At 40.9% G+C, this 14,837-nt stretch overlaps 1 protein-coding gene across 1 annotated transcript in view; it reads right to left on the reverse strand.

Annotated features, from left to right (window-relative positions):
* Positions 1–14,837, reverse strand: part of LOC123746561 (SMC5-SMC6 complex localization factor protein 1) — a 58,423-nt gene that overhangs the window by 33,454 nt on the left and 10,132 nt on the right. The window contains 3 exon segments of the mRNA XM_069318355.1: positions 9,112–9,190; positions 10,687–10,846; positions 12,759–12,963. Of these exon segments, the coding sequence (XP_069174456.1) occupies positions 9,112–9,190; positions 10,687–10,846; positions 12,759–12,963 (444 nt within the window).

Here is a 14,837-nt window from a genome sequence, read left to right on the forward strand (position 1 = left end):
TAAGTAAATAATCCCGTCTCAATAACTCCTATTCTTTTAAAAGTAAGATTGTGAAAATTTAAATTACTGCATTACAAACAAGGGTATGTGGATTTAAAGCAGTTAGTGCTTAAATAACAAATCTATTTCAGAGTTGATATAGCTACAGTGCCATGCTATGCCCAAAAACATTCATACTTGCACAAAATGTACACAAATTACACATGCCCAATATTCATACTCACAGTGACCACAACTACTTGACCAGAGCTCATGATCAAACCACACATCAAAAAGATGGAGAAACGACGACATTTCAGTCCGTCGAGGACCATTACCGTATCAAGTCATGTACTCGCCTAATTGTGTTTGCGGGGGTTGAGCTTTGTCTCTTTGGTCCCGCCTCTCAACTGTCAATCAACTGGTGTACAGATTCCTGAGCCTACTGGGCTCTATCATATCTACATTTGAAACTGTGTATGGAGTCAGCCTCCACCACATCACTTCCTAGTGCATTCCATTTATTAACTACTCTGACACTGAAAAAATTCTAACATCTCTGTGGCTCATCTGGGTATTAAGTTTCTACCTGTGTCCCCTTGTTCGTGTCCCACCCGTGCTGAAGACTTTGTCTTTGTCCACCCTGTCAATTCCCGAGAATTTTGTAGGTGGTTATCATGTCTCCCCTTACTCTTCTGTTTTCCAGGGACGTGAGGTTCAGCTCCTTTAGCCTTTCCTTGTGCTCATTCTGGAAGAAATTTTCACTCATTTCTGGAAGAAAATGCAGAATAGAACCAGTGAAGAGCAGGGGTGCCATAGGCACAATCAGAAAACACTGTATAAACATCAGAGGTCCGCGGTTGTTCAACACCCTCCCAGCAAGCATAAGAAATATTGCCGGAACAACCGTGGACATTTTCAAGAGGAAACTAGATTTATTCCTCCAAGGAGTGCCGGACCAACCGGGCTGTGGTGGGTATGTGGGCCTGCGGGCCGCTCCAAGCAACAGCCTGGTGGACCAAACTCTCACAAGTCAAGCCTGGCCTCGGGCCGGGCTTGGGGAGTAGAAGAACTCCCAGAACTCCATCAACCAGGTATCAAGCAGGTATCATTACTCTCAGTTCCGGGATGTGTGTGTCTTGTCCTGTTGACCAGAGCTCATGACCAAACCACACACCAAAAAGATGGAGAAACATCGACATTTCAGTCCGTCGAGGACCATTACCGTATCAAGTCATGTGCGCATCTTGTCCTGTTGACCAGAGCTTTTACAAAGTTCTAATTTTTGCAGTTTTGGCTTCCCCAATGCAGAGTAACTTTTCTACACTGGACATTGTATCATAACTAAGTAACCAATTGAAATCTACAGTGATATCACAACTTGATAAGGGGGGTCCTGGATGGACTGAAATTTCATCACTTTCATTTCATTTCACATGTGAGAGTTGGGTCGTTAATCAAATGCAGTGTTTTTTAACCAGGGTTCTGCAGAACTCCACGGTAACTATGGGGTCTGCAAGAGAGAGTGATAAATGGGCTAATTCTAATCATGTGCAAATGTAATTTTTAGTCATTTTGTGTTGAATTTTTCTCATTTAACCAGTATCAAGAGCAAAGACAAATTCTCTCCTTTCAGTTGACAATAAAAGCCGTGTGCGCGCATTCCATCTAAAGTACGACCTGGAATTATTTCAAGGGTACAAAGATTTAGAAATGCTGATCTGACTTTTGGGAGGATATTGATCGAGGTACAGGAGCAGGTACTGAAATAATAACTCTCTGACCAAATCACACACACTAGAAATTAAAGAGACGACGACGTTTCGGTTCGTCATGGACCATTATCACGTCGATTGTCTTGACAATCGACGTGATAATGGTCCAGGATAATTCATCCAGTTCATCCAGTTGAACTGGATGAATCCATCCAGACCCTTTATCCATCCATCCAGTCCCTCCATCTATCCAGTTCTTCCATCCATCCAGTCCCTCCATCCACCCCCTATCCATCCATCAAGTCCCCTCACCATCCATCCATCAAGTCCCCTCACCATCCATCCATCCAGTCCTCTATCCATCCATCCAGTCCCCTCACCATCCATCTTGGGACCCATGGTGTGATATATAATAAGAACTTTACTGTTCAGAAAACAAAAAATCAGAAAAACAATGAAATTCTTTACAAAGAATTCAAGCGCAGTGGTCACTAGGCAGGATACACTGGTAAACAACCGAGTAATTACCCAAGTGTAGTTACCTAAGTGTAGTTACAGGATGAGAGCTACACTTGTGGTGTCCCATCTCCCCAGCACACACTGTCATATAACGCTTTGAAATTACTGACGGTTTTGGCCTCCACCACCACCTCACCTAACTTGTTCCAACCATCTACCACTCTGTTTACAAAAGTGAATTTTCTTATATTTCTCCGGCAAATTTGTTCCGTTAGTTTAAATCTATGATCTCTTGTTCTTGAAGTTCCGGGTCTCAGGAATTCTTCCCTATCAATTTTATCGATTCCTGTTACTATTCCTGTTACTGGAAAAGGTGCATGTCGTTGCACCTTTTCCAGTTTGTTGATGTGCTTCTTAAGATATGGGCACCATACAACCGCTGCATATTCCAGCTTTTGTCTAACAAAAGTTGTGAACAATTTCTTTAGTATTTCTCCATCCATGTATTTAAAAGCAATTCTGAAGTTAGAAAGTGTAGCATAGGCTCCTTGCACAACGTTCTTAATGTGGTCCTCAGGTGACAGTTTTCTATCTAGACCCACCCCTAGATCCCTTTCTTTGTCAGAATTCTTTAAAGATTTCTCACATACAGTAATTTATAGGTTGTGTGGGGTCTATGTTCTCCAATTCCACATTCCATAACATGGCATTTATTCACATTAAATTCCATTTGCCAAGTGTTGCTCCATATACTTATTTTGTCCAGGTCTTCTTGAAGGGCATGACAATCATCTAGGTTTATCTTCCCTATTATCTTAGCATCATCAGCAAACATGTTCATATAATTCTGTATTCCCACTGGTAGATCGTTTATGTAGACAATGAACATTACCGGTGCAAGAACTGAACCCTGTGGTACTCCATTCGTGACATTCCTCCAATCCGATACCTTGCCTCTGATTACAGCCCTCATTTTTCTGTCAGTTAGGAAATTTTTCATCCATGTTAGAAGCTTACCTGTCAACCCTCCAATATGTTCGTTTCCAGAACAACCTCTTATGGGGAATTCTGTCGAAAGCCTTTTTTTTAGGTCCAGATAGATACAGTCAACCCAACCATCTCTTTCCTGTAAAATCTCTGTGGCTCAATCATAAAAACTGAGTGAGTTCGTTACACAGGATCTTCCAGATCGAAAACCATACTGTCTGTCTGATATTATATTGTTTTTCTCCAGGTGTTCTACCCATTTAGTTTTAATTATTTTTTCCAGTATTTTGACTATTACACTTGTCAATGATACAGGTCTATAATTAAGGGGGTCTTCCCTACTTCCACTTTTATAGATTGGAACTATGTTAGCCTTTTTCCACACATCAGCTACAACTCCTGTAAACAGGGATGCCTGAAAAATCAGTTGAAGTGGAATGCTTCTTCTACAGCTCTTTCTGACCTAGATGTTATCTCCTTCTCTTTGCAACCAAAAATTATCAGGGACTTACTCCAATCAACTGTTTTGCACCAACTTCGGGTTAGATAACAAAAATTCCTTTCTCACTTCCATCCTAATGTTTGTTTTATCTTGGTTGCTGCAGTATTATCTTGATATGTTATCTTGATATATGCAGTATTATCTTGAATGCGCCTCGCCTTGTGCCCAGCACTCACTTGACCCATACACGTATCAACAGACGTCATATTCCAGGTAAAATGTCTTACACCAATTCAAATTTTACGATGAATTTGACATCATATACAGTACCAAAAAATTCATACTCTAGGGTAGTCATACACCAAGGTACCACTGTATTACCGAGTACAGAAGGTTCAACTAAGCATATTTTCATTGAAAGCCACTCGAGGGAAATGTGGTTTCCAATTGTTGGGGAGAAGCAGCATGAGGCTGTAATCCAGGATAGATACCTAATTCCTGGGTATCCATTGACTGCCATATGAACACAGGCATCAGGTAAAGCTAAACATGACCAAATGAAACTATCCTGCTGTGGCAATTGAATCCGGGATCTTTTGGTCGTGAACAGACATAGCAGACTACTTCACCACAGGAATCTGTGTGCGGATATATCTCGCAATATACAATGGGGCCTTTACTTACAATGGTAGTCCGTTCCCAGAGACGGATCGTAAGTCGAAGCGATTTTACCCATAAGAAATAAAGGGAATTGAATTAATCTGTTTCCCACCCTCCAAAATATTAACTTACAAATACATTTTATACCGAATACAACTTTGTTCTCTAACTGCAATACAGTACAAATGTTTATCTTACCGTTATGGAGGACTCTTGATGGTATATGGAAGATGGTGAGCAGGGGGGGAGGAGGGGGGTTACTGTTTGGAAGGGGAGTCCCCTTCCATTATAACATCAGGCAGTGATGACTTTTCTGGGATACATTCTCTGGCATGTTTTACCTGCACACCACTAGGACCTGCTTGTGGCTCGCTGCTTGCTTGTCTTACTAAGAATCTGTCTAAAAACACTTGTTTTTCCCTACATTTTAACACTTGTCTGTAATAAGACATCACATTGTCATTTAAAAGGTCAATGCAACGGCCTGCTACAGCTTTATCTAGGCGAGTTTTTTCAACAAAACTTTGCAGTTCTTCCCATACTTCACACATTTTCTTAATGAGGAAGGGATATCCTTTACTGCCTCAACTCTCAACTATTTTCTTAGGTTGAACCTTACCACTGACTTTCTGGGACCCATGGCGTGATATATAATAATCCTTTTTATGTTCAAAACGCAAAAAAATCACCACAAAAATGGAATTTCTTATAGACGTGATCGTCACTAAGCGGGCAGCTCTAGTAAACTGAGGCAGGTTGGCCCGCGTGACCGGGAACCACACGCTCAGTCGACCCAAACGTATACCAACAAGTATCGTTAGTCGACGACACTATCGTAACTCGAGTCGCATTTTTCGATGAAATTTACATCGTAACTCGAAATTATCGTAAGTCGGGGCAATCGTAAGTCGAGGTGCCACTGTATATAAAAAATTTCTCCCCTCCTGTTCACAGCCCATCCACTGGGACTGGCTAACACAGTAATAGCCTTGCTTCTTGCAGGGTCGGCATTCAATCCCTTATGATCTAACCGGTTCGGTATCATTACTTCCCCCTTTCTCACATCCCATCTTGTCCTCGTATCCCTTCCAAGTGCTACACAGCCACATTGGCTTTGTGCTTTCATCTCTTAATTACCTTACCCCCACTATACTGTACATGTGTCAAAAAAATGACATAATAGAGGGGGGAGGGAGAGTGGTTGTGGGTGGTTGTTACATAGGGAAGGGAAAGTTGTAAATAATAAATCACATGTGCAGTGTGAACTAGAATTTCACTATCACTAGGACACTTCAGAACAACAACTCTACAAAGCTGTGTAATTACCTAAGTGTAGTTATAGGATGAGAGCTACGCTCGTGGTGTCCCGTCTTCCCAGCACTCTGTCATATAACGCTTTGAAACTACTGACGGTCTTGGCCTCCACCACCTCACCTAATTTGTTCCAACCGTCTACCACTCTGTTTGCGAAAGTGAATTTTCTTATATTTCTTCGGCATCTGTGTTTAGCTAGTTTAAATCTATGACCTCTTGTTCTTAAAGTTCCAGGCCTCAGGAAATCTTCTCTATTGATTTTATCAATTCCTGTTACTATTTTGTATGTAGTGATCATATCACCTCTTTTTCTTGTCTTCTAGTTTTGGCATATTTAATGCCTCTAACCTCTCCTCGTAACTCTTGCCCTTCAGTTCTGGGAGCCACTTAGTAGCATGTCTTTGCACCTTTTCCAGTTTGTTGATGTCTTAAGATATGGGCACCACACAACCGCTGCATATTCTAGCTTTGGCCTAACAAAAGTCGTGAACAATTTCTTTAGTATATCGCCATCCACACATATACACACACCGTGTGTGTGTAATTACCTAAGTGTAATTACCTAAGTGTAGTTACAGGATGAGAGCTACGCTCGTGGTGTCCCGTCTTCCCAGCACTCTTTGTCATATAACGCTTTGAAACTACTGACGGTCTTGGCCTCCACCACCTTCTCACTTAACTTGTTCCAACCGTCTACCACTCTATTTGCGAAGGTGAATTTTCTTATATTTCTTCGGCATCTGTGTTTAGCTAGTTTAAATCTATGGCCTCTTGTTCTTGAAGTTCCAGGTCTCAGGAAGTCTTCCCTGTCGATTTTATCAATTCCTGTTACTATTTTGTACGTAGTGATCATATCACCTCTTTTTCTTCTGTCTTCTAGTTTTGGCATATTTAATGCTTCTAACCTCTCCTCGTAGCTCTTGCCCTTCAGTTCTGGGAGCCACTTAGTAGCATGTCTTTGCACCTTTTCCAGTTTGTTGATGTGCTTCTTAAGATATGGGCACCACACAACAGCTGCATATTCTAGCTTTGGCCTAACAAAAGTCATGAACAACTTCTTTAGTATATCGCCATCCATGTATTTAAATGCAATTCTGAAGTTAGAAAGCATTGCATAGGCTCCTTGCACAATATTCTTAATGTGGTCCTCAGGTGATAGTTTTCTATCTAGAACCACTCCTAGATCTCTTTCTTTATCAGAATTCTTTAAAGATTTCTCACATAATATATAGGTTGTGTGGGGTCTATGTTCTCCTATTCCACATTCCATAACATGACATTTATTAACATTAAATTCCATTTGCCAAGTGGTGCTCCATATACTTATTTTGTCCAGGTCTTCTTGAAGGGCATGACAATCATCTAAATTTCTTATCCTTCCTATTATCTTAGCATCATCAGCAAACATGTTCATATAATTCTGTATACCAACTGGTAGATCATTTATGTACACAATAAACATCACTGGTGCAAGAACTGAACCCTGTGGTACTCCACTTGTGACATTTCTCCATTCCGATACATTGCCTCTGATTACTGCCCTCATTTTTCTATCAGTCAGAAAATTTTTCATCCATGATAGAAGCTTACCTGTCACCCCTCCAATATTTTCCAGTTTCCAGAACAACCTCTTATGTGGAACTCTGTCGAAAGCCTTTTTTAGGTCCAGATAGATGCAGTCAACCCAGCCATCTCTTTCCTGTAATATCTCTGTGGCCCGATCATAGAAACTGAGTAAATTCGATACACAGGATCTTCCTGATCGAAAACCATACTGTCTGTCTGATATTATATCATTTCTCTCCAGGTGTTCTACCCATTTAGTTTTGATTAGCTTTTCCAATACTTTCACTATTACACTTGTCAATGATACAGGTCTATAATTGAGGGGGTCTTCCCTGCTGCCACTTTTGTAGATTGGAACTATGTTAGCCTGTTTCCACACGTCTGCTACGATTCCTGTACACAGGGATGCCTGAAAGATCAGGTGAAGTGGAATGCTGAGCTCAGATGCACATTCTCTCAGAACCCATGGTGAAACGCCATCTGGGCCAGCTGCTTTGTTCCTCCCGAGCTCCTTTAGCATATTTTCCACTTCATCTCTAGACACCTCTATCCGCTCTATGTTGTTCTCTGGAATTCTTATTGTGTCTGGTTCTCTGAAGATTTCATTTTGTACAAACACACTTTGGAACTTTTCATTTAATGTTTCACACATTTCCTTTTCATTTTCCGTGAATCTGTTTCCCATTTCCAACCTCTGGATATTATCCTTTACCTGCAATTTGTTGTTTATGAATTTGTAGAATAGGCCCGGTTCTGTTTTACATTTATCTGCTATCCCTTTTTCAAAATTTCTTTCTGCCTCTCTCCTTACTGCTGTATAATTGTTTCTCGCATCTTTGTATCGCTGGTTTGTTTGGGGGTTTGGCCTCTTCCTATACTGATTCCATTTTTGTGTCTTTTGGTCTCTTGCCCTCTCACAATTTCTGTCGAACCAATCCTGTTTTCTGGTCCTGCATCTCTGTTTTGGTATAAATTTTTTTGTGCCTTTATCATATATTTCACAAAACTTGCCATACATCTCATTCACTTCCTTGCCTAGCATCAAGTCTGTCCAATTATACTCACTAAAAAAATTTCTAAGGTCACCATAATGTCCTCTCCTGAAGTCTGGTTTTTCAACTGCTTCAACCTCCTTATTTTCTTCCAGCTTATAACGCATTGCATACTTTATTCCCAAAAAGACATGGTCACTTTTACCCAAGGGAGGAAGGTACTGAATGTCAAATATCTCTTCCTCCTTCCTGGTAAATAACAAATCTAGCATGGAGGGAACGTCCCCTTCCCTCATCCTCGTAGCTTGTTTAACATGTTGATACAAGAATGTTTCCAGGATGAGGTCTACAAATTTACAGGTCCAAAAATCTTCTGTTTTAGCTTCATATGCTTCCCAGTCTATGGATTTCAAGTTGAAGTCACCGACTATCAACAGTCGTGATCTATCGTTATCCGCTCTCGCTATAATCTCTCTCATTATTGTTATAAGACCTTCACGTTTACTATCTAGCTCCTCCTTTGACCATGTGCTGCTTGGCGGTGGACTATATGCATTTATCATCATTAGTTTATCATCCTCATAGCAGATCTCTAGTGCTATTATGTCAACTTCTTGTGGATTGGCAGTCATTATTTCCTTCACCTTTAGGTGTTCTTTTACCAGCACAGCAACGCCACCGCCTTTCCTAATCTTTCTGTCCCGTCTCCAAATTGAGTAGCCCCTTGGGAATATGACCTCATTTAAAATTACATCTTCAAGTTTTGTCTCCGTGAGTGCAACAATGTCTGGTGTCTGCAGCTGTATTACATCACTTAACTCCAGTATCTTCGATCTCACTCCATCTATGTTGGTGTATGCAATCTTCAGGAACTTGTTCCCTTGTTGTTGAACTGAACTTGTTCAGGAACGTGTGTGTGTGTGTGTGTGTTGTTGGCATTTTAATTCAGTCCTAACCTTATATAAAACCTGTCTCTGCTGAAAACAAATTAACTTACCGGTTTTATGTTTCTTGGAAATCCACCCAGTCTCCGATTCATCGAGCAAATAGCACTGAAGATTTGAAGGGTCAGCTTTCTGTCAAAAATTTTGCATTAATTGAAACTACATACAAGAAGAAATCTATATTTATAAGAAACTAACACTACTAACATATTAAGAATATATTAAGAAAATATTAAGACTGCACGATGGGATTGAACCCACATCCCTGAATTCTTCAGGAGCAAGCACTTCAACAACGCAGGTTCGATCCCATCAAACAGCTTCAGTATCTTCTCATAGGTATATCACATTAGTCTGACTTCATTGTTCACTAATATAGTATTCAAATATTTTATACATTCTTGTGCGACTAAAATAATCCATAAAATTATTATACTCTGTAAATGTAATTGTGATTAGCATCAATGCAAACAATTTGCAATTGCATTCGTTTATAACCTATGGCACATAAATGCACCTATCCAGGAAAAGACTAGGTGTTACCAGCACACTCCAAAAGGTGCAGTGATAATATATCTACCATTACAAAAATTTTAGCACTAAATAACAGATTTCAGTTTGGGAGAAAAAGGATGAGAAAGATTGCATAATGTTTGGTAAAACTTCCATTGTGATACAAATCTGGCATTTCAGGATCAATATTGCTTATTTGCAGCCAAAAATAACTTATCACCTAACCCAAAGATATGAAATAAAATGAGAATGAAAATGTTTTTATCCATCCTGGTCCCCTTATCAAGTCATGACAAATCACTTTCATTTTATTTCATACTTGAGAGTTTGATTACATGTCCAGCACACAATGGCCACATTATTGAGACTTGGGGGATCTTCTGCAAAAATTACCGGGTACATGCTCGATTAAGTTTTTATATTAGAATGGTAGAAGTGTAATTCTATCGTTAAGATGCCTTACTTCCCTCCTGGGAGTTAACTAATATAGCACGGCCACAGCAGAATTTTCTCCAAGTGAAACTAAGTCAAACATGATGACTAAACTGCACACCAGAACATGAAGAGAAGACATGATGTCGGTCCATCCCGGACCATTATCAAGTCATCATATTTGTGGCTTGGTCATCATATTTTCAGCCACGTTATTGTAACTCATTGTTTGCACAAGTCACGCATCTAACAGAGAAGTTCCATATAAACATTCACAAGCCAGTTTCAAGCAGAGACTACACAACTGAAGACCAAGTAGATTATCCAAGATGCATAAACGTTAACTTCTCCTTTTCCCAGCTCATTGTCCTCATATTTTTCCTAAGTGCTTTATAGTCATATTGGCCTAGCACTTTCTCCTCACAATGACCTACCTACTTTCCTTTATCTTGTTATTGTACGGGACAACAGTGAAAAACACTAAACAGCAGACAGCCAACATAGTTTTTACAAGAAAACCTTAATGTGCCAAAGAATTTGTTATTTAGTATTTTTTTGTGTTTAACATCTTTCATTACCAAATATTGCTACCCATTTTATCCACCATAATGCTTCCTCACCCCCTGAAAAGCAGCACAATTTATAATCCAATAACGAAGAATAAAGAAAACAAAATTGCTTACCAACACAAGAGTATCCTTGATGAAGTTGATACCGACAACTGGAGTGACGCTTCCCACCACCGATCTGACTTCGGGTAAGGTGTTATGATCACTTATGACTAAATCAACATTCGATATTTGGTCCAATTGAACCACTTCAGCATCCCCAGCAGCCACAATCCTGTATAAAAATGTGCAATTAACACCTACAAGCTGCAGAATGTGGTAACTAATTTCACGTTAATTAATGGAAGTGTGGCAATGATAATGTATAAATGAATGAAAGTTAGCAAAATACATTCATCAAAGTTAACACTTTCGCTGCCCGATGCTGCATATTCTGTCATAAAACCAAAATACTTAGTATGCCCGATGATGCAAACGGTGTCAAAAATTTTCAAATGTTTAAAAATTCCATTTATTGTCCGAATACTATAGGACATGTTTTAAAATGAGCAACTTCTTCCCATTCTCTGTATACCCCATGTGGCATCCTGACCCTGCCATGTTACCGCCCACCCACGCTAGAGGCTCAATGTTCTCGTGATCTGCCCTAGAGTAGAAAAGTTTCCCATTTTGATTATTTTATCTCGGATAAGTGTTGTTACCGGCTTTATAAACACAACAAATTGACTTCCAGATGGATACTGAACAAGAACAGAGCCAATCCATGACAAAAACAGTGATGTTGACCAGACCACACAATAGAAGGTGAAGGGTTGACGACGTTTCGGTCCGTCCTGGACCATTCACAATCAACTTGAGAATGGTCCAGGACGGACCGAAACGTCGTCGTCCCTTCACCTTCTAGTGTGTGGTCTGGTCAACATACTTTAACCACGTTATTGTGACTCATCGCCTTAAAAAACAGTGAAACATGTATGAAGGTGGGGGAAAGTTATCGAGTTTTCGTCGAAAGTACAATATAGAAAAGTGAGACTTGTATGTTCTTATGTATATGCAAATATTCCTTTACAGTACAGCATTCTATTGCAAACAATTTGATACTAACTTGAACAATGTAGCACAAAAGTTTAGGTCAGGAAGCTAAAAAGAATATAAACATTTGTGGGTGGTGGCGAGTTCACGCGCACCGCTCTGGCTACCTTGAGGTGTGCGGCAGGTCGCCCACCAGGGCAGCGAAAGTGTTAAAACAAGATAACGGTCCAGCCAGTGGAGGTATCTGGTATACCTGCTCTATTATAGCACAACCTATGACAGTATTTTCATGGGGGTAGGGGGCAGGGGTGGAGCAGGTGGGCAGAGGGGGGGGGGGGGGGCAGGGAGACATGGGGGCAGAGGGGGGGGGGGCAGGGAGACATGGGGGCAGAGGGGGGGCAGGGAGACATGGGGGCAGGGGGGGGGGGGGAGGGAGACACGGGGGCAGGGGGGGGGGGGGGGCAGGGAGACACGGGGGCAGGAGGGCACTGGGACAGGGGGGGGGGGGGGGCATGGGGCATCAGCCAGAAGATAAAAGCAAATAAAATAGTGAAAGGTTCCAGACATTATGAAAGAAAAATATCAGTCATCCGTATGTTATGCAAGTCACACATCCTCATCATCACTGATAAACATGCACCACCACACACCAGCAGTCAGTATTTGTATTAAATTCAATATTTTATCTCTAGTCCTGATGCAACACACACAGCTTGGGTTTTTGTAGGATCACTAATTGATTCCTGTTCCTTCCTCCCTTCCCCCCCCCATCTGCCTATCCCAGCTCCTCCTCATATTCCTTTCCGGTGCTGTATGGTCATAATGGCTGAGCACTTACCCCTTTATAGTTCCCCTTCACTTTCCTCCTAGAAAATCCCCATTAGGGGCAGTGGAGCAGTTGATCACAGCGGAAGTTTCTTAAAAAGACACTCGCCTTGCTAGCCTTCGACTCTTTCAACCTCCCCAATCCCCCACCCCATTGCTTTTACAGAAAGAGTTGATCAGTCATGAAATTGCTGGATGATTTGAAACGTGGGTAATACACATATATGAGCAAATTTTGGTGGAGTATAAATAGGAGCTACGGGCACTTCCAACGGGACAACAGGCCTACTACAATTTCCCCAAATCTTATTCACAGTAAACAATGTTACCTTCGAAATGATCTACTCATGCTCTTATCCTTCAGAAACACGTATATGGTCCATCCTGAATAGATCCCTCTCCCAGTTTCCTCCTTCCGTTTGCGGCAATATTTGGCCACTTCACCGTGGTTTCTGAGCTCATAATCCGACTCCTCTAGCCAGCAGCCTTTCTGGACACACTGTTTGACATAGTCAGGATTCACCAACCACTTTCCTGAGAAAGAAAGAAAATTCAAGTAAGATTTGGCCAATGTGGCTATGAAACACACCAAATATCACCAAATAACAAGTAGGAAAATTTGATAAATAAATGACAAACTATTAAGCACAAATGAGAAAAATATAAATTAACTCCCAATATTGGGAACAGAAGGCCTGTACTTCGGCTTATCAACGTCACCCCCCGTAGGCCATTTACTGACCCTCCCCCCACCCCAGAATGCAACCCCACTACAGATGACTATCTCACGGGTACTTATTTTAATGCTAAGTGAACAGAGGCATTGGGTGAAGGGAAACATACCCAATCATTTCTGTTCTACCCAGGAATCGAACCGAGGATTCTCGATTCCAGGAAAGAACAAATTATCAAGAGATACTGTATGGAGCAGCATTTCTCAATCTGTGTACGTTTGAAATAATTTCTGGTTGTACATTACATAACCATGCATTGATTCATTGTCAACTGAAAGGAGATGATTTCTGTCTTTGTTCTTGATACTGGTTAAATGAGAAAAATTATACCGACTCAAAAATACATTTGCACATGATTAGAATTTGCCTATTTATTACTACAGAAACCCCAATCTTCACCTGATCTAAAGGGTTCTGCAAGAAGCCCTTAGTTACCTTGGGGTTCCGCAAGCCCCGGTTGAGAAACACTGGTATAGATATATTGTATGGGAAAATGTGACAATGTGAGTTAAGGAGTAATGTGGCAGCATACAATTTAATTTTAATTTTATGGAACAAGGTGGAAGAAACCAAGTTAAAGTACTTAAGTATTTTGAATAAAAAGAAAAGACAGTCATAGCTGTTAAATCTATAGCAACAGGATCAATTAGTTGTTAAGAAGCTGAATAAATTACTAAGCAACTGATACCACATAAAAATCTAACACTAAACCTAATGAAACACCTCTTTTTGGAGAGATCTCGGTGGCTCCCTGTAGCCATGTGGTGTCCAATTGCAGCGGTCTGTCGCTATCTGTGCGCTACCCTCCTTGCCCCCTGGGTGACACATTGAAACTAAAGGATGAATGACCTGACAACTAGGGGGGGGGGAAGGGGGTCATTTTTATGGGGGTGGGTCATTTTCTGCTCTGCTCGCATTTACTTTGCTCACGTCAGTTTTATTCACTCTACCTTTCTGGAGGTTAGTTCCTTGGCGAGTGATCAGTTGATCCCTCTGGGTAAAGTTTTGGCCTCTGGTTGGCTATTTATTGACTCGCAAAGGCCTGGGTATCTTTACAGGCATGGAGCTATCCAGTGTAGCATAGCTTCAGAGAGCGACCTAGTGGCCCCTTCTAGACATTCTCAGATTTGAGTAATATATGCAAATTCCAACTCATTTCATTACACAGTGAACACACACACACACACGCTCAGGTAATCACCATGGGCATGGGTCTTTAATGAGTCATTATGACCCCACAGAATTTGAGATTCATTGGTTCCAGACAGGGTCAACAAGACAATGTAAACTCGTGTGCATACAGTATTGTGCTATCGAGAAGAGCTATGTCAGGATCAAAGTTCAAGTCAAGGTCGTGTGCAATGAGGCTCATGTTATAGAAATTTGGGATCCATCTCGTTTGTGTTTGCTTAGGGTCCAGTACAGGCTTAATTTGACCTTAAAGCTACATATACTGTACGAGCCCTTGACCATTGCTTCTAACTTTTACACTCATTAGCTGGTAATATCACTCCATGCCATCTTTGCTTTTATTGACCAGCAATGTTTTTACGAGTTGTATGCCATGAGCACACTTGGATTTCCATAGTAACTCTTACTACCAATGAATGCCTCATGTGACTGCTTTCAGTAAATATTACAGATAATAAATCACAGTAAGGTGGCTGAAATAAA

The sequence above is a fragment of the Procambarus clarkii genome, chromosome 90, assembly GCF_040958095.1.
Source record: "Procambarus clarkii isolate CNS0578487 chromosome 90, FALCON_Pclarkii_2.0, whole genome shotgun sequence".
Taxonomy (NCBI): Eukaryota; Metazoa; Arthropoda; class Malacostraca; order Decapoda; family Cambaridae; genus Procambarus; species Procambarus clarkii.